Source organism: Grus americana, chromosome 21 (genome assembly GCF_028858705.1).
Source record: "Grus americana isolate bGruAme1 chromosome 21, bGruAme1.mat, whole genome shotgun sequence".
Classification (NCBI taxonomy): Eukaryota; Metazoa; Chordata; class Aves; order Gruiformes; family Gruidae; genus Grus; species Grus americana.
This window is the reverse complement of record NC_072872.1, coordinates 3,760,029-3,780,674: the sequence shown is the minus strand read 5'-3', so window position 1 is coordinate 3,780,674 and position 20,646 is coordinate 3,760,029. Positions and strand designations below refer to the sequence as shown.

Here is a 20,646-nt window from a genome sequence, read left to right as displayed (position 1 = left end):
TGTGACAGTGCCAAGAAGTTGCATCTGGCTTATACAAAGGAAGTTAAAGAGGTAACTTGATCACAGTCTTTAAATACAAGGAAAAGATTTCTGATAATAGAAGGCTCATTAATCTAGCAGACAGTGGACACAGAGAGATCTAGTGCTTGGAAGCTTAATAGCTGGAAGTGTGTCTATCTGACTCAGACTGAAAATAAAATTTAAACAATGCAGTAATTAGGTATTGGAGCAGCTTATATATAGGATTGTGGTAGATTGTCTGTTAGGAGAAGTCTTTGAATCAGTCTGGCTGTCTTTCCAAAAAGTGTATGGTATCTTAGGCGGCTAGGCTCGTGGCAGAACTGAGGTGGTCTGTTTTCTAGCCTGGACTAGATAGGAGGCTGTGTTATGCACGTTAGGGATTAAAGCATCTCCTCTTGGCTAGAACAGCTAGGAGCCTTGCTCTTGCTTCTACCTCACATCTACCTTCTTACAGCAATATAAAGGGTGTATAGGGAGGCCGTGGATAAAGTCCCACAGCTCATTAAAATCAGTGGTGGGTTGATCACCAACTTTAAAGGGATCAGGATTTTACTTCTTTTTGTTTTATTGGTGGCTTTGGTTCCTCCAGCCATCGTCTACGGCACAATGGTCCCACCAGGAGAGCTGTGCCTTGTAGCTCCTGATACCTGGGGTTCTATTCTTCTGGCTGGTGCAGGGACTGGTCTCTCCCCATGTGAAAACCACTTCTAAGCTTGCAGCTAGTGAGGCTCTTTCAATGCAACTGCAGGCTGTCCCTAACTGGATTCTGTCCATTACAGATCTGTTTTTCACTGCATGTTAGTATTTGAAGCAACAGAGAAGCCTAGGGTCAAGATCCTGGGGCAGGGAGAGAGAAGTTGTAATCTAGAATAGACCAGCCAGAAGTGGTTGTTCTGGAGTTTCCCTGACAAAACTGAGCTCTGTCTGTTTTCTTGACATTGGGAAGCCAAAGAAACTGTCTCCTCTAGGTCATCTCTACCTGCTTCTTGTAAACTATTTTCCAAGCACTTTTCTGAGCATTCAATCTTGCTCCCTTGTGGAGATTCCTATATGACTTTCCTGGGGAATTTCCCTCTGGATCTTGTGCCAGACATGCATTCCTCACATGCTGGGAAGTATAACATACCCAGCCTGAAACTGCACATAAATTCACGATTCATGAGGCTCTATGTTTGGGGCCTTAGTTCCATCATCTCCTGTTGTCAGAAGCCTAATGAGCTGTGTTATTAAATGTCTCTACATTGTTACCTTGTGCTGGTGACAAACATGGCCAGCGGGCAAAGAGGAGCTAAGCTTCCCAATTGTATTGATTTCTCCAGTGCTCACAAATTCTGGATTGCACTGCTGGCAGAGTTGGCGTAGCACTTCAGTGACTGCCTGGAGCCTCATCCCATCTGGGGAAGGCGAATGTGACCCGCAGAAGTTGCTACAAATTAGGCAAAGGAGGGAGCTCAGCACATCTGTCTCAGGAGTGAATGTACCTTGTGTATTTTGAATCCAGCCTAAGAACTCCCTAGGGTGGGGAGTTTTTCTGAAGATGCTTCCCTTGCTCTTGCTTTGCCAGGATGTGAGGCTGGGTTATCACTATGATTTCTTCTGTGACAGTACATGGAATCCCAAAGGGCAGGTTCCTGCTCTGTTAGGTACTGAGCGACATTGTCGCTTCCCCAGAGAGCTTGTGGTTGAGGTAGGTAAGATAGACAGTGGACAAGTGGAGAAACAGGCATACACTGACTTGCTTGTGCATTTTATTTCACCTTGGGTGGCTGGAGGGTGGTTATTCCAGCTCAGTTGTTGCATGTTACATTGTTAAGCCCCAGATCATTACTTGCTTATGTGTCTGAATGCCAGGGCTTACTGTGAGGGAGTGATTGGGAACCTGAGGCTGCTGGTGTGGTCATAGTTTATTATGTACCTGTTTATTGCAGCCCTCCTGAGAAATAGCCAGTGTCCCGTGAAAGGGACATGTCAGATCCTGTTCAGAGGGCAGAAGGTATGAGTCAGCACTTGGCAATAGAAAAACAAACTAGGAGAACATTCGCTTTATTACTGAGTAGCAAGTTGTTGGTAACTCCCATTCCTGCTGGCTGAGAGGGAAGGAAGTAGTGTCCAAGTATTTCTCTCTCCTAAGGGCAGTTTTGATGTAGGAGAAAGGAACAGGAACTAACAGTGCTATGAGACACAGGTAATGCAATTATGGTGATATAAAACTAACAGGCACATCCTGAGTGACAGAACGAGGCTAAGCTGTGTCTGGAGTGTGGCAGAGTGGAGCCTGACATTCCATCTGCCTCCCTTGCCTCATGGGGTGTGCTGTAGGGAGCTGGAGCACCAGCAAGGGGGTGACAAGGCTGTGAAGGAAATAAATGTACCTGTACAGAGTGCTGCCCCCGGGAATGGCTTGCTATTAATAACAGTAATAACATATGCCAGGATGTGGAAGAAGCATCTTTTGTAAAGTGCTGATCACTGCCACTATCTGGGGTAGAAACAAATTGAAAAAAAAACCAGTTTCATTACTTTACAATGCACAGTAATGCCACTTTTGTGGTTTTTTATTATTTCCTTGTGTTTAAATTTTGTCTGTAGGAGAGCTGTTTGCTTTTAGTAGGCCATGCTGCAGATTGGCAGGTAAATCGGGGTGCTATATGAGGGAGGTTGCTCAGCAGCCCTAGACAGCCGTAATTAGAGTAGCCAGAACAGAAAGGTCCCAGAAGCTAGCTGCTCTGGAGTCTTATCCACAGAGACATGTCACGGTCAGCTTGTCCTCCTTCTGCCCCAGATCCACAGCAAATGGAACAATTTGGAATGCAGCTCAAATCCCACTGGAGCTATTGGGATGCAGATGGCAAGGAAAGCTTTCCTCCTCCTCTTCTGCCATACTAAATAGTGAAGGTGCAAAGAGAAAACCCTGCCCTATACAAAGGGAGACGGGGCAGGGGAAGAGAGATTCACAGAATTCGGACAGTTCTTGGACCAAAGTCTGTGCTGAAAGTGAGCTGTCTTCAAGATCAAGGGATGTCCATTAAAGCAAGTGTGGCTGCAGTGCAGAGAATGTGAACCTGTGCAGCACTCAGGCAATGAGAAAGAGATCACCCTGAGTAGAGATCAAAGGTTGTTCTGAAGGAGTTAAGCTGGGTAATATCTAAGTACTATAGCTTCAACAGCTTTTCTTTTATTAAGGAAAATATTTCTGTCATTCTCATAAACTACACTAGGCAAAGCCTCCTTACACTGAATCATTTATTTTTCCACAGGGAAAGATGGCTGTGAGTGTAGGCTCATTATGGAGAGACTTGCAATGTGCTTGTTTGCATTGATTGAGCGAGAGCATTTCCTGCTGTTCCCTGATGCAGTGAGTTTCTCTAAAAGTGAGTAATCTCTAGTCCCTGAGGATGTTCCCTTCCAGGAGACAGTGCAGGATTCAGGCTGCTTTCCAAGGCCCCAGCCCCAGTGTACACTGGGCCGGAACTTGGGGAGGTTGGTCAGAGCTGCAGGGATGCTCGTACAACTCTGCTAGTGCCATAGCTTAGAAGAAATGTCAGTGCCTGGGTTTAGATCGATCACAGGACAATGGGGTTCAATGTCAAAGTCATTTGTACTCAAGCTCCTGTGAATGGGGGGCTTCTGATCAGCCTGGGTGTATAAAACAGTACCCAGAAGAGAGCAGGCAGGGAGAGCAGCTGCCACGTCAGCACAGCTAGCCAGTGAATTGCCTAATAATCCTAAGCATGTCGCAGTGCCCTTTGCTGTGGCATTTTGTCTCTACCACATGTGAATAGTGTCCCTAATAGCATATTACGGGTATGAGATGTCAAAGAAAATGCCTAGCAACTTCTAAGATTTCAGCTCTCTGCTCTTCTCCCAGGCAGCAACTGATACGGCTCTGCTTTTTCCTGCCATGCTGGGCACTCACATGGAACTGAAAGGGTCCCCTTACCTGCGCTATCCATGTGGTCATATGGAAGTAGCAGCAAGAGACAAACAAGCGGGAGTTTTTCCTTTTCCCTGGGGCTGACACAAAGCTCTGCGTGTGCCTTTCTCTTTTCTCTTTTTTTTTCCCCACTCTTTTTTTTAATGAGATGCACAATGAAAGGAGTAAAAGCAAATTTAATTATAAAGCCATGTCTTCCGCCCCTCTATGTCTTTCCGGACTGGGAAGTGCAATCATCTCCCCTTTGATGCAAGAATGAATTCAGCAGCATACATTGTTAAATTATTATTTATTTAAAATGAAAGGAAATTACTTTCGGTTCAGTGCCAGTTTCTAGCTCAGGGAGAAGAGCAAGGAGAGAAAATAAAGCAGCAGCACTTTAGGAGGCAACACCACATACATGTATACACATAGCTGGTAAAGGATCTGAGGCAACTGCACTGAAGGGTTGCATGTTTCCCTGGACATGTATTCCCTCTTGCTAGCACACAGCTGTTAAAAAAGCAGAGAAAGCAGTGTCTTGTTTAACCCTCTAGAGCCCCTTGTACCATTATGACACCTAGACCCTTTAAAATAATCCACTATACTGAATTGTAAGACTCCAATATGCAGATGAGGAAAGAGAAGCAAAGACAAGTGAAGAAATATACTCAAGGCCAGACTGTGGACCAGTGAAAGAGCCAGAGACAGAATTCAGTAGCCACAGCCCACCATAGTAATACACTGCACGTGCCTCACATCTTTAAAACAAGCTGAGAACATTGCATGTGTTCTCTGGGACAGAGGCAATCTTCTTGGTTTATCTGTGCGCCTTGTGTAGCACAGAGGAGTCTTGGCTCGCTGGCTAATGCTCCTGCTGCTACCGTGATGTGAATAGCAGTATTTCACCAAACCAGAACCATTCTTATTAGAAAATCATATTTCAGAGCAAGCATGGATCTGAGGGAAGGGTAAGTGTCAATGCTGCTTTTCTCTTGACCCATAATTTCATTTTTCTGGTCATAAGCCAGACATCACCTTATCCTTGCAGTGCACTGTTAAGAGGGAGGACAAGGCCATCCAGCCTACAGTGCCTCTGTCTCATTCTACGTCTCTGAGCTGTGAACAGCCTGGGACTTTGTGTAAGGTCTTAATGAGGCCCAAGCAAAGGTTGACTTAAAAAATAAAAAATTCCTTTATGATCTGTGCTGCAGATGGAGCGACAAATGGATAATAAAAGGGCTGGAGACTGGAGGCAAATCCTCCCCTTAGATTAAGGGAAATTAAGTCCTTTGGGGGATGTGTAATATATGAGGCTTCATTATTCTTCTTGGGAGAAGCAGCGTATGATCTCTTGGTCAGAGAGATAAAAGGATCATAAACTCAAATGGCTCCACATAGTCCGTGTGACTCAGACGGCACCAGAGAATCTGCTGGAGGTAAGCTAGATACAACTCAGCCTGCCTTGTGCTGTAAAAGCAGTTCCTGTGACACTGGAAATCATATTGTCCCCATACTTGCCTGTCTTCTCAGGGCAGGTGGATACATACTGTCTGCATGGATGTCTTAGTTGGGGAGAGGGTCTTCTGGAGGCAAGTAAAGGACCCCAGAAGAGACACGTATCAGAAATAAAGCCGGGTCAGGAAGTCTCTAACCCCTCCTTCACAGTCCCAGGTACTCACTCTTCTCCTGTGCAGTCTTTCTGGCTGCTCCAGCTCATGCCCACCTCTGCTTTCTTCCCATGGAGGCTCTCCTGACCCCCACCACATCTCTCTTGCACCTACTGAATCTTATCCACTTTGTGATGCCCAAGTACATTTGTTGCCCCTACTCCCAGCTTCTGAATACTTTTGTTCATTTGGTTATTTTTTTTCCAGATTTTTTTTTCCATCTTTCCTGAGCTTTGAGAGCGCATGCTTAACCTGTAATCAGCGTGACTCAAAACAACATCATATTCTGTCCCTGGAGCAAAAAGAAATAATGTGCTTTGTTCTGCTGCTCCCTATTCAAAGGTAAATTGCTTTTCTTTCCTCCAAGAGCAGATGCTCACTTCTTTTCTTTACCTCTCTCCCTGGTGTCTAACATAGATTTAGGAGAAATCATGCTCTCTGTTTTTTTTATGGAGTTTGGGGATGGAGAGAAGTTGTGTTACTGGGGAACTTGACATATCTCTTATTGAGTTGTAGATCAAAGACAGACAATGTACGCTCTTATACTCATTGTGGCACTGCGCAGGGGTGTGTGTGTCTCTGTGCATCTTTTGAGTTTACCTTCTGTATTCCTGCCATACTTGTGGATTCCAGACACACTTCTCTCTGGGTGTGTGCCCCTCCCTTTGTGTGTGCTAAGCTGTTGTACATATCTTTTTCCTGACTTGGGTGTATATATGGGCCTGTGTAAGTATCTTGTGTGTTCTTGTGACTTGGTACACACCTACATTCTTGTTTGTCTGGAGTACGTGTATCTGTGTGCCTGCACTTTTCGGAGGAGCAGGTTCGCTCCTGTGGAGGGGTCAGCATTAGGTTAGAGTACAAACTCCAGTGCCGTATGGCAAAATGCTGCAGCTTGCTTTATATTTCTTCAAGTACAGGGCATCACCTTTCTCCTCTGTAGTGGAGCTGGGGTTGATTTCTTCTGCCAGGAGCAGCTCCCTAACAATAAAATGCCCTTGCCATCAAAGCCACGTCAAGTGATTAATACCTACAACAAAGCTCTGTAGCTAACAAATGGAAAAGCAATTTCTGATTGCTGCTGGTATGGCTGATACCAGAAAGCCCTGCTCAGCTGTCTGAGGCATTGTAATTTGTGGCTTTAAAGCAGGACCACCTGAATCACTACAAACACAAAAAATATTTTTCATGCCTGTCATCTTGTTTTACTTCTGTGGCTCTGTAGATCTGAGAAATCCTGGGTGGATTTTCTACTCTTGGCTCACTCTATCTCCATCTTTTCCTTTGTTTCTCTTTCTGCCTCTGCAAAGATGTCACCATGATGAAGCTCTTGATGGATTCCTGGGTGACTCCCACCCGGTGGTGATGGATTGCTGCTCTCTTTGCTGCACGCTCCAGCTGTCTCTGCAGTTCAGTCTGCTGGATTGACAGGGCCCATAAATCAGTCTTGGAAGGCAAGGTGCTCTGAGAGCTCTGGCCCCATTTGTGATGTGCTGATGTGACATAGCCCCACATATACCACTTGCACATGGACAGTGGCAGATTGGGGTGGATGTGGATCCCAGATTTGATTGCCATGCTCTCATATGCCGCTCTTTGGGTTTGAGGAGGCTGGGTTGGAAGGGCTGTTTCTCCTGCTGCTCTTTGCTTTCTATGCATACAGTGCTTCACAGAATTGAAAAAGGAAGGAGCTGTGATCTGAAGAAATGGTAGAGAACTGAGACAGTGCATGATAAGGAGGCCAGGGTGATGCACCATGCAGGCAGCTGCAGAGCCTCCTCACAGAAGAACCTGGATAGAAAGCAGGGGAAGGGAAGAGTTTGGATAGCGCTGCTATCTTTTGGTTAGTCCTCCCTTGCCTTTTTTTTGTGTGGAATAGAAGGAGCTGAAGGGCACAGTGAAGAGCGAGCCTTGGGAGAAAAAAAGGGGAATCTCAGCAAGGCAAGCAGGTGAAGCTGTACATTTGACCATCCCAGGATGAAAAAGAAGCTTGATGATTGTACATGTCCAGGAATTTGCCAAAGTTGTCCTTGTGAGCATGTGCAGCATTAGCACTTCATCCTCTTGATGCATATGCGCCCTATGCACCATAGGTATAGCACGGACACCATCAGTTGCTCCTGTAAAGCATCTGAACATGTTCCTTGCAAATCCTGCAGTTATTTAATGGAAATTCCCTGGTTTCTTTACCCCTGGGTCTCATCAGGGTAATGACAGCCTCACAAATCTCTTTAACCACCATACCACCTGTAGCTTTGTGAACCTCTAGAGTGGTCCCCAACAATTGGGGGCCACCATTTTCCACAGGGTGGCAGCAACATGCTTCCATTTTCCATGCTGAGTGATCCCACTTGGGTGCTTCTCTGTCAAGGTTCTGGCTAGGATTAAACCTGAAAAGAGAAATGTTTCTAGGAGGAAGAGAGAATTTGCATGTACTCCATGCAGACAGCATACATCCCCAGATGAAGCATCCTGACAATTTTAAGAGACAGCAGGCAGAGCTATGTGCAGGATGTTCCTGCTTCTTTCCAATGCAGCATAAACCTGCCTTCCAGATTAACCCTACCTTTTTGTTCTTCCCCCCGCACAGAAAACCCTCAGGGTGGGAGAGAGAGATATTTTGTTTCTCAGAGGTTGAAACTGTGAAATGACAGACAAAATTTTTATTATGATGATTTTTATTTTTGTGTCTGGGTTTGAAATGATGGTGAAAATTCTCAACAAAAATACCTCATGAATATTCAATTACAGTGCCAGCAACACTTTGCAGTCATGGATTATTTATATACGAAATAACCAAAGCTTCATAAATAATAAAGTAGCAGCAATCTCTGCTGTGTTTTATGTTCCCCGTAGCCAGCACGGGGGCGGGGAGGATGTGTCTTTGTAGCCCATTTACATGCTGTATCAGCCCCTTGCAGGCTGGGAGTGATGGGGAGGTCACAGGTAGCAGAACAAGGTGTGCAGGTGAAGGCACTGGAGCTGTGGATGTGCACAGCACAATACACGCACAAGGAAATGTTTATTTGCTCCAGTGCTTGTGGGTGCATCTGGCTGCAGAGGACTTCTGGTGTAGCATGAGGCAGATGTCTATTTGAGGGCAGAGGTGGGAGTACATGCAGAGGGATTGCAGCAAGGGGAGAAAACTTTCAGCCAGGATGTGTTGCTTGTGGGCAAGAAGATCAAGCACTTGGCTGCCTTTGGCTTGGCATAGCTTGACAGCAGCTGTCTATATGGCCATAAACATATGGGATATCCCGATAATGGACTTCAGTAATAGCAGGGCATCAAGTTGTTTAAGAAAAGGAAGCCCTCACTACCCAGACTTGGCCCTGATTGATCCATGCTTGGTGGCTTCAGATCATCCAAAAAGCCCCATGCTGGCAGAGCTGATGATCCTCTCTTGGGAAAGGCTCAGGTTTGCCTAAGTGGGCATAGGTAAAGGACAGGGCAGTGGGCTTTACCTCTAGCCAAAGCAGCCCCTACTTGCAGTCCCCTCTGCTTTAAGTAGACCTATGCTTTAATTCCCAGGACAAGTCTTTCTCACCCTCATTTCCCAGCTGAACAACTGGCATGTGCTATGCAGCTTGTTATACAAGAAAGAAGCATGACTCTGGGGAACGTTCCTCTCCTCCAGCCTAACCCCACTGTTCAGTCAATAGTAAAGCAGAATAAGACTTAATAGCTGCTTTCCTTATCACCAGACAGCAATGTGAGCACCTGATCTTTGCAGACTGTACTACTTCCGGGACAAAAGCTCTTCTGTCCAGATGCCTTTGCTGGTACTCAGCAATGAGTAATCTGATGGGTATGAACAGAGAAAACTGAGCCCTCCATTGCCCATGGTCTTCCCTCCTTCCCTGAAGGCTGATGCTGATGTCCCTCTCCCTATTGCTCCCACTGGGAAGTACTAAATGCCAAATCAGTAAAAGTGTCATTGGTTGCTCTGAGGGATGATTCATCACTCCAGTTTGGTGGCAGCATATTTATCCCCCCACCAGCCCACCCGGCAAGAGAAAAGAGATAAATTGCTGTCATCTCTTTTTATGGAACATATAATCAGGTGGTAACATGGAGAGTTGCCTCGGCTCAAAGTCATTCAGGATGAATTATTCATTCGCTTAAAATGTCTTAAAAAGAAAGTGAAATTGTCTCCCTGATACAGTATCTCTTCCTGGCATTGCGGCAGTTGGGCATTGCTTGAAGAGCTCTGTTCTGATGCACAGCATGAAGTATGGACAGTTCCACACCAGAGTCCCAGGACCTTCTGCAGCTCTCTGGTGGCTGACAAAGCTCTTCTGCACTGCTCCCAGGGAAGACGACGAATGTCCCTGCTCAGGGTTTGGGAACAGGCTCAAATGTTTCTCAGCATCCTTGTCAAGGGGCCTTTGAGTGCACCTAGGCCTTTCTGGGCTGGATCTTTGCACATAGGAAAATTTTAACTCCTCTCCAGAGTCCTCACTGAAGGCTTCGTGCTTTTATCCCCCTATGAAGATCTGTCCCATGAAAGTTGTCCCCTCCACAAAGAAAACCTCTTCACAGTGAGCTTGAGAAGGCCATGCTTCTCAGAGAAAAAAAGACTGAGATGACCTCTTCTGAAAGAGCTTCAGAAACAATCATCTAACCATGACTGTACCTCTATCCTGCAGGAGCAGGGAATCTGGCTTTTTAGAGATTGCCTTCTTGCTGCTTCCTAGTCTGTATATGAGGACACGTGATAGTTTCCGATACCTTAACTTCTAATGTCCTTGTTTTGGATTCCTCAGTTGGAACTGACTGAAGCTTTGACTATTTTTTTTCCCTAAACTGTCTTATATAGTAAAACGTTTCTTGAAGAAGGAAAAGTTTATATAACAGTCCTGAAAGAATATCTAGCAGCTTGTGGAAGCATGTCTGAGGCTGCTGAGTCACTGAAGCGGAATTAGACATCTCCTGTGGAACAGGCTTTCTACTGAGGTTTACTCATCTTGCCAAAAATTTCATCTGAGACTCGTTTTCAGTATTTTTAGCATTTTGCTGAAAAGTGTGGGGGTTTTACCCACTGGAAAATGGCCTTTAATTAAAACTTTCCTGAAATATGTTGGTAATTGACAAATGTGGACTTTTCATGATTCTGTAGTATTCTCCATCTGGTTATTTGGAATAATAATCAGCTTTTTGTATTTACCAAAACAGACCTTTTCAGGTTAAAACATGTTTTTGTTTGTCTGTGTATTGAAAAATATTGGTCACGATTCCGTGAAAAGTTTTGAAAGAACTGAAAATCAGCTCTCCCATTTCCCATCGCAGCTAACAAGGAAGAAGAAAAATGCTCTTGATACAGAGAAAATTCCTCTGTATCCACTTTCTCCACGTAACTGATTTGATGCCTGTCTTTTTCCAGAGGAACAATATTGGGAAGCAGAAGTTGCTGAGAAGGAGAAAGATTCTATACCCATATCACTTGAGAAGGATGTGGAAGAGAATCTCCATATATTCCAGTGGCTTTCAGGTAGGACACACAACATACAGCACATGTATTTCTGAAATTGCATGGTGGTTTGTTTTGTGCTGTGCCATGGCGAAAATGTCAGTTGACTCCTTATTGCTGTGCAAAAACATTAGAAACACCCTTGTAACACCTAGAGCTACCCTTGCCTACCTGCCTTTCAAATCTGTCTCCTCGAAGTTCCTCTTACCGTGTTCATCAACACACACAAAAACCATGACAGAATGGACTGTCAGAATTCAGAACTATGAGTGTGTGTCCATGCAATAACAATACTGGCAGGATATCTGAAGGGTCCTTGGCATAGTCAGCTGAAATGTTTAGTTCTGAGAAGTAAACTATTTAAACTTGGATCCATCAGGAAAACTTGGAAAGGTCTCCCATCTGTCTTGATGCACTCTTTGGTCATTGTCAGAAAGCCATAATTGCTTGATGTATTTTATGTCACCTGTCAGAACAGTTGCAAGTGATGTTTTTTAGCACAGAGTATATCTTTTAATAATGAGTACTTTCTGTTGCATCATCTCAATGTGTGTGAGGTAAATAAACCCTCTACTGCAAGGGAGTGATATGTTTTATCCCTGGCTTATGAGTGGAGAAATTAAGGCAAGAAAAGCTACACAAGATACATGTGAGAAATCCATGTACAGTCCCCTGACATCATATATGCTAAAGTCATCCTTCCCTCTCCACATTCAGGAGATTAAGGAACCAGTTAGTGATGAAAACTCTTTGGTTTAATGGCCATTTCCTCTCTATTGCTCTTTTGGGGAGGGGTCTTTCTTATTTGCTTTCCACTCATTTATCCTCACTTTAAATCCAATAACAGAAAAAAATTAAATTACTTTCTGCCAAGAACAAGGCCATGTGTCTGAGCTCCACTCTGTCCCGGAGAACTAGGGCAGTTCCCCTTTGCCACACAGGTAATTCAATTTACAAGGAGTTTGTAAGATAATGGTGAGTGAAGCATGAGCTTGTTATGTCCATGGAGAAATTAGTCCTCAAAAGAACGCTGCTGAAAGAAGTAGGGAAGGAAAAATGAGCAAAACGAAGTGAGAAAGGTTATAAACACATTAAGCTGGGCTTCCCTACTTCAGTATTTGGAGCTGTCTCTGCTATAAATTGTATTGATTAAGAAACTTATTGGAGCTACCTGCTGCTATCAATTACTTTCCACTTATTGCTTTCTTTACCTGCTGGTCAGTCGATAGTCCGACAGAACTGAAGCCCCAAGTCTTCTTAACCTACTGCTCATGAGAGCTGGAAAACAGAAGAAACTAATTTCCACTACTGCTGTTCCCTACTGGAAAGGGAAACAACCCACATGGCTCATATAAGTGGGCTTTTTTTGGTGTCTGGAACTGGGATGGGAGAAGTCCATGAGCATAAAGAATATATACTACAAAATGCTATGGACTTATGTGACAGGCAGTTCTCAGCATGGTGGAGCTGCCAGTCCTGTGCTGTGCAGCGTGTCTGAAGCTGGATACTGCCCCCAGGGCCTCAGGCTGCAGAGCAGACAAAGGCATTGTCAGGTAATGAAATAATGATGTGAAAGGGATGGAATGGAAGATTCTTAGGACAGCATAATCCTCCATTTTTTCCACTCAATGCTGCAATGACTCTGGTAAATTAGGGGAAATCTGATCTAACCCCATTAATTTTATGGTAAAAAGGAGGGGAAAGCAATAACGCCACAAGACCATGAATGTCAGCAGCCCTTCTGCTGTTCTGGAGTCTCTTTGTAACTCGCTTTGATACCTTGCAGCGATTCCTCTGTAGCCTGCAATTCTTGACCTTTCAGGCTCTCTGATGGTGAAGGAAATGATTGGCTGGTTTTGCTGATTCTTTATATAGATCTATATATATTAAAAAGATAAAAAAATAAAGCAAAGTCTAGCTCCTCTTTTCCAAATTCAAACCTCCAGAATCAGAGCAGCCCACAGGATTTTCCTGGCAACAATCCAATAAAATAAATGGAAATGAACATCCAAGTTGTTGAAAAGGCTTTGAAAATCTCAGCCTAAGTCCTTAAAAGTCCATTTACTTTTTCACTGCTGTGACTTCAGGTCAGCTTGGGCTCTTCACTAACTGCTTTAAAACTACCCTAAATTTCACATCTCTTTTATCCTATGGGATTTTTCTTTCTTTGTGTTTTTTTCTCTGACCCTTCATAAATCCTTTCTTTTTCCCCCCTTCTTGCACAAAACCAGCCAGACAGAGATGCAGGGCAGGGGCAATGTGAGGGCATGCCCGGTTCAGAAATATAACCCTGGCATGCCCTGCAGCCAGATCACCTCAGGCTGTTGTCACTTCTTGCATGCTAAGCAAAATTGGGCTGGATGACAGATGCTGAAAGAAACCTGGAGTTCATAGGAGACAGTGTTGGGAACCTGTCATCTTTGTCTGCAGAAGGTCCTTAAGTGTGACACCAGTTGGTTTGGTCCTAATGTTGCTATGTGGTATGGGGAATCAGCTGAGGAACCAGTGATTTTGCTCAAATGTTGCCCATTTCCATGGTATTTACTGTGAACTTAGCATTATTTCATCTTCTTTTTTTCAACCCTGGGGATCCTAGAGAAACAAGATGCCACAAGATATTTTATTGTGTTCAGAAGTCAATTCCTGTCTCACAGTTGCAGTGAAAAGCTTGAACGTTTGACCCAAATGTGACCTAAAGACTCAGAAGCTGGAAAGCAAAAGAGAGTCCTTATTTATAAATGTATCCTGTCTGATAAGCCAATATGATGAGTGTCTGGCTTAGATTTGAATTCAAGGGACTTAAAGAAGTTGTAAAGAATGCTGACTCCCAGAAGCCCTCTTGTGCATATGTATCTAGTGATCTTGGGTGCCCAGACACTGATACCATAAAGAAGCAGGGAGATCTGAGTACTTTCTAGAAACGAATCCCTTGAAGGCATTTGTCAGTAGGATCCTGAATTGTTAGTCATGTTTGAAAAATCAGGCTTTACGTTGACAGTATGAGTGCTCATGCCAGTGGGATTTTGGAGGATGCTGTGTGGGCTAATACAAACTGAGCTGGAAAATGTAATGTTATCCTTTGTGCCTAGACTGAAGCAGTGCCCTAGCAGGCTCTTGGAGGCAGCTAATGCATCTGGAGCACACAGTTAGCAGGGCCGTGCAACTGCATTCTTTTTAATGTAAAAAGCTGAACATGACTATATGTTACAAAGAGATATTATTTAGCATGCAAAAAAAAAAAGGCAGTTTTATTCTGGGGTGGCAGGAATTTGTTTTCACTTGTTAAAGTGCAGTATGAACTTGTTAATTTGACAGCATATGTATAAATGCTATCTTTCTATTTTAAATTGTGACAAATTCACCCCCAGACATCTCACAGTTACTGCTCAGCTTCACATCTTTGCATCTTGAAAAGTCATTGTGACAAAGGCGATTGAACCCAGATCTGCCTGGTCCAAAATTAATCACTCTTCATACGTGAGCTAAAGGAATTTGCTGAGGTCCTTTATGAGCAAGACACAGGTAAGGACTGTGACACAGATTAGCATCTATGAATCTGCCCATCAGAGGGGGATGAAATGCTCACGTGGAAGAATACACTGGCACACGCACATGTATTCTGCCAGTTCATTTGCCTAGGGTGTATATCTCTCAACTGCCACATTAAAATTGTAATGCCTGTAACAGGTCCTGAAATTACTGTCATAAGCCATATTCCTTTGACCTTCTCCATATTCTGTTTGGATTCACTCCTTCTGCCAGTTTAGCCAGGCAGCCAGAAAGTAAAGAAATGCTTCACACCTGGCAGGTGCAGAAAGGTTATATTTGCATAAAGTGGCCAGTGTAAATTTCTCCTGTTTGTTGTCACCTCTTCTCTCCAACTGGGAATTCCATGGCCGAGATAAATGTCAGCTGGAAATAGCACTTCAGTGTCAGTAGTTAATCTCTTCCTGCTATTTCCCTGTGGCCACTTAGTGCTGCTCTTTACCAGATGGATCAGCCAATCACCTCTTGTGTGAGCCTCTCATTACTGGGCTCTTCTGTTATTGCTTTGCTTACAGTCTTGACTTTCCTTTTGTGTTTTCTCTTTGTAAATTAAATTCTTCTCAACTGGTAAGTCCCTGTGCTGAACTGGTTGTGTGAAACAGCCTGCTGTCAGTTTCGTTCCCTGAATGGTTCAGTGTGTCTCTACCCTCTGTTCCTGAGCCTAGATGGATCAAGAACCAGATTCTCTTTTATGTGTTCATCATATAGCAAGCAGATCATATGAGGCACTGCAAGTCCCCAGGCTGAGAATTCAGTTCTGCAGAGCTCTAAGCTGTTCCTGAGGACACTGACTGCTGCTTGCTTGCTGATGTTACTGAGAGTTCAGGAGGGTCAATTGGAGTTCTGCACATCTTGGGCACCAAAATCTCAGCAGTGCTCCATTGTAAGTGCTCGTCTCTTGCTCAGGAAGTGTTGGCTAATGGGGATGCCACTGCTGAAAAGAAGGAAAATGAGAGCCTCATGAGTGGGTCCAGTTCTTCAGGTCTTTGATTTGGACACTCAAGGGCCTGCTGCTGGTGCACCCTGTTACACGTTATGCTGTAATGGTTGAAAAGACTTCACTCGATGAGAGCAGGGACTCCCCACTCCTGCTTCCCCACTCGCTCTGCTTTTAACTCTCTCTGGCTATTAGTGTCACTTAGGAGGCAGAGGACTCTTTAATCATCCTTTTCTCCATCTCTCTGATTTTTCTTAGGTTTCCCTTGCTTATTGTGACTGTTCTTGGTGATCTCCTGTAGCTCTGGTTATTTTTTCCTCTTCATCTTCTTCTCCTTTCTCTTTTTCTTTCACAAACATACACACAAATGTGCCTTCAACCATTAGTCTACAGTAAAGCTCACAGCTCTATGTCGTAGCTCAACTCCGATCAACCCTCGTCCTTGTGTTCTGAATGTTAACCTCCATTGCTTCAGTTTGTACCAAACAAAGAGACATGTAAGTGTTCTTTGATTTGGCCTGAATCAGAGACAGCTGCTCTTCTCACTGGTTCCAATGAGATTTGACCTAGCCCATAACAAGGAGGTCCATATTGCCTCTTCCCTTCTGCTTTGCCCATGTGCCAGAGTAGGCCTGTGTTCCAAGCAGCCACCTGCCCCTTGTTTTTTCCAGCTGTCTCCGTCTGTTCCCAGTAGAGTCCCCAATTCCTTAAGAGCTGTTTCCTGACTGGTCTAAATCAGACTCATCTGTACCCTTGGAATAAATTGTACGATTGTTTTGGCATTTATCCAAGAACAGTTTGGCCCCTTCGTGTTGGACTGTGGTGGAGGATGACTTTCTGCTCTGTCTCTCCTGTACTGTGTTCAAAATGCACTGATTCAGACAGCCTCTCCAGTGCTGCTATTGCTGCCCTCAGTAAGAGGGAGGAGGTGAAAGAAATAGATCAGTAATTTGGTTCTAAATCACTACCCCAACTAAGCCAATGCTGAAGGTCACTTGTAATGAAGCTGTCATACGGGTAAGGCCTCACAATCAGGGAGAAAAAGAGGAAAAGGAAAATAAGGCTGGTGATGAGTTCATGGTAATCTTGAAGCAATTTCATGGAGATGCAGGTGTTTGGATTTGAGTCTGGGATGCTAACAGGAAGGTCATGAGAGAGCAACTTCTCTGTTGTGGTAGGAAAGACTGCATGGTCCTTTAGGGGTGTTTAGCCCTAACTGTTTGTAACCTATGAGTACAGTCTCATGCTCCAAGCTCTTTGGAGGAAGGAAATTATGATATTAAGCCATTGTGACCCTGTCTGCATGCCTACAAAGTGACTAGGCATAGATTTAGATCCTCTGAGAATTGCAGGAGGCGTTGCATGGGGGTTTGGAGACCTCAAATCCCTTCTTATGGCAGAGTGGTAGTGAAAGGAGCAAATAGGATTTCTTAATCAAAAACATTTATAAATTGTTGAAAATCCTTTTTTGACATTTAAAATTTATGCTTTCAAACAATAAATGAATTTACCAAAAAAAGTAAATAAAATGAGTTGGTTTAAAATTATTGCAAAGAAACCTATTGATTGACCCAACTTGAATTTTTTTAAGCAGGGAGTTTAGGTTCAGGGGGATTTTTGTGGTATTTGATTTTCCATCTGGTTTCAGGATGGAAATTATTGTTTTTCAAGACTGATGTTCTCTGGCTACTATCTCAGGCTAGTACTGTGTCCGGGTGTGGGCTGCCTAGGGCTTTGGTGTCCACTATGAATCCACTCCCTCTGCTGCAGTTCAACTCAAACCAAAAGTCTTTGTTGGCACAAAAACTGTACCTGTGTAGCCAAAGTTTGGGAGCTCAATTCACCCACCCACCAGCAGGCCCAGGACACTTAGAAAAATGCTGTGTGCATGGGGCTGAGAATTGCATGTGAATCCTGAGCACTCCCCTTAATGCTGCTTGTTCCTCAGCTCCATGCCTCCACTCTCACCTGCCCAAGTCTCATTCTGGCTCCCAGAACAAATTGTTCATTGATGCAGCTTTTGATTACATTTCTTGCCTCTTTTCCAGAATTATTTCCCCTGGGATTTCCCAAAAAAGCACTGCAGCAGAGAGGGGTGGGAGTGAGGGAAGGAAGAACAAGCAAGGTTCCCCCCTGATATACAGCCTTGATAGCTACAGAGATGTTCAGGAGAGTGGGATGGGCTGATCTCTATTTATGGTGACCCTGTAGGGTGCATCGTAATAAGTGTTCACTGGAATCCATGGGAGAGGGTGTGAAATCTAGCGTGAAAATATTTCCTGTTGGTGTCCCTGGATCTAACTCCCTCCCTCCTTCTCACCCACCACCACAGATTTCTTGTGATCTCTGGAGAACTCAGATCCCCAGCCCAAAGAGAGCACTATTTTAACTTGGCACTTAGCCCGCAGAACTCAGGGTGATATTTATACTGGCAATGGTGGGAAGAGGAAAAGAAATAGCACACTTGCTGGGTTTTACAGTGCCTGTCATGTTTATCGTCATTGAAGTTCACTGGAAAAAGACTTCAGGGAAGACAAGCAGAAAGTAAATCTCTTTCTTCTCTGGGGAGGCTCTTTGGATCGTGAGAGATTTCCATGGCTAAATTCAGAAGGAACTTTTCGAACTGCTAGGTGGGGGAATTTTATAGTATCAACCGTGGATTTCAGGGGATGTCCTCAACAAATATTTGTGTATCTCTTGGGCACAGTGCCCTTTAGGGAGGGCTTTGGGCCATCGATAATGAAAAGGCATCAGTCATCCTTTACAGCAGTGTTTGACAGTTGCTTAATTGTGGTGTCAGAAACTGCATGAGAAACCAGGCATGTTGAACTAGACTTTCAAGTGTCTTTCAGGGCTTCTGGAATGAAGCCTGAAAGGAAGATTCTTGAGGGTGTTTTGTCATGGGCTTTTGTTGGGGGAGGATCTCAAATGTCTGTGCTTTGGACATCATAAAGCTGGCATCCTTGGAGAGCTTATTATCACAACTCCTTGAACAACTGGCCGCTCCCCGAGGGCTGCATGTACAATAATGTAATGAAGAACTGTTGCCTTCAGTCTCAGGCTGGAGCTCTTTTACATGACCCCCCCTGCCTCTTTGTACAGCTCTGGACGTGTGGCCTTTGTTTGGCTAATGAAGCTGTCTGGAGCTTTGAAAGCCCAAGCATGCTCCTAGTGCTCATTACCTGGCTCCTACAGCAGGAGCCTCCACCAGCAGCAGCCTCACTTAAATACCTGTTATTTCATAAGAACCAAAAGGATCAATGCAATTGGGAAAGTAAGCTTGGAGATGCAAAAAAAAAAAGTTTGCATGGGGCAAACAGTGCAGGTAATTAGACTTGACAAAACTTTTTGATAAGTGACTGTACCTTAGAAGGGAACGTAATCTCCTTTCACAAGCATCATATCTATACTCTGATGAGTACCACGTCTGCATATAAAGACATAGTGGCAGGCATACACACGTTTGTCTTTGAGCACATGCCAATGTATATGCAGTATACACAGCTGATATGCGATATCATGAACTTGTGCATGTAAAGAAATATTTTTGGTCATAATATTGCATAATACTGCCCAGATGTGTGTAAGTAGTGATTCACACATATGACAGAAGCTTGGAAATGATAGACAAATAGTTAATAACTCCCATGCTCTGCTTGCATTTACTGCAGTTACAAAATGTGCTGTAGCCAAAACTGTTGGTTTGTTTGCTAGAATTTTCCATCAGCACCCCTCTGTCCTAGTGTTTGGTTCTATTTTATTTATTTATTTGTGCATCACACCTATGACAATGCCTTTGTCAACATCAAAAAAAAGCCTATCAATGTAGTGGGCAAATAAATAAGCCTCCAAGATCCAAGTTATGCTCGTTTAGATAAGCAGATCTCCCAAAAGCATACTTTTGAGTGGTGTCACCTGGTGTTGCCCTGTGGCGTAGCAGTGAAAATGGATCTTTTCCAATATTTTTAAAAAAATCTGAAATTTTCCTGCAGAGTTTTTGTACTAGAAAATCGTGCCCTTGGTTGCAGGCTCATCTGTTAGACAATGCACCTTGACGTCATACATCCTCAGCCAAGCTGTGGTCCATCATTTCCTGCTAGAACACATAATTGGGCTGGGGAGCAAAGAGCAATTGTGGGATACAAAACCAACTCTCCACGGGACTCTTTACAAAGATTTTTCACAGTGGGAGCTGGCCACATTCCCCTGAGCTGCACAGATGCTTGAAAAGGGGGCTTGAATTTCCATGGCAACAGGCTGCATTCTGCTGACTCTGGTAGTCTGTCACTCTCCGGATATGTCTGTCACCCCTGGTGCTCTGAGTTTCAAGGCCAACAATGTGTGATGGACAAAGATTGAAGTGGGGTTGTGCTGGGGTCAGACATCCTGGTCAAGGGAATGTGCTGCAAACACACCGGGGGAGAGGCACTGTGAAGTTAAGATGATACAGGCGAATCCTCTGGTCTGGCTCAGACATCAGTTACAATAGGATCTTGCTAGTTGAGCCGTTGTCTGGTTACTAGGAAGCTCAAAGGCATCATGTCACACTATGATTGTGCCCTTGTCTAGCTCCTCTCATCTGAAGAGCTTGGTCTTTTATATATGTCAGATGACTCAGTCTCAGAGTGTCTCTGTGAGGCAGTCACAGTGGGGAAACTGAGGCAGCCCTAGGAAGTAGCTAGATATACAGAAAATGCTAGTGCCAGAGCTAGGAGCAGGATCAAGAAGTTCTCATTTCCTCTGTTCCCCCACCTCATTGTGAGGAACTATCGCCTCTCATACAACTTGTAAAGTAGGAGGATATTCCTGGTTATTTCTTGAATCATTTCCAAGAAGAAAAAACATTTAATATGCACATACTCAAAATAGTAGGTAAAAATGTTGTAGTGGAATAGAGGACATAGCTATGAAAAAGATTTGAAGAAAGAGAATCGTGTGCTAAGAGATAAGGGTGGGATGGACTGCGGAGTTTTCTCTGTTTCTGGGTGGAATTGAAGTAGAGGAGAGGAAGGTGGTGTGAGGCTGAGAGCAAATTCAGAGGAATAGGAAAGGCTCTGTCCGTCTTGAGTTTGTCCTGAGTTCAGTGCAA

At 44.2% G+C, this 20,646-nt stretch overlaps 1 protein-coding gene across 3 annotated transcripts in view; it reads left to right on the top strand.

The window, feature by feature from the left end:
- The window catches only part of LOC129195168 (protein dispatched homolog 3), a 148,072-nt gene that overhangs the window by 32,033 nt on the left and 95,393 nt on the right, over positions 1–20,646 (top strand). For 2 of the 3 annotated variants that reach the window (XM_054800990.1, XM_054800991.1), the window contains one exon: positions 10,988–11,095. In XM_054800990.1, the coding sequence (XP_054656965.1) occupies positions 10,988–11,095 (108 nt within the window). Of the gene's footprint in view, positions 1–10,987; positions 11,096–20,646 lie in introns of those variants that run through there. The other variant, XM_054800994.1, reaches the window with a different exon arrangement.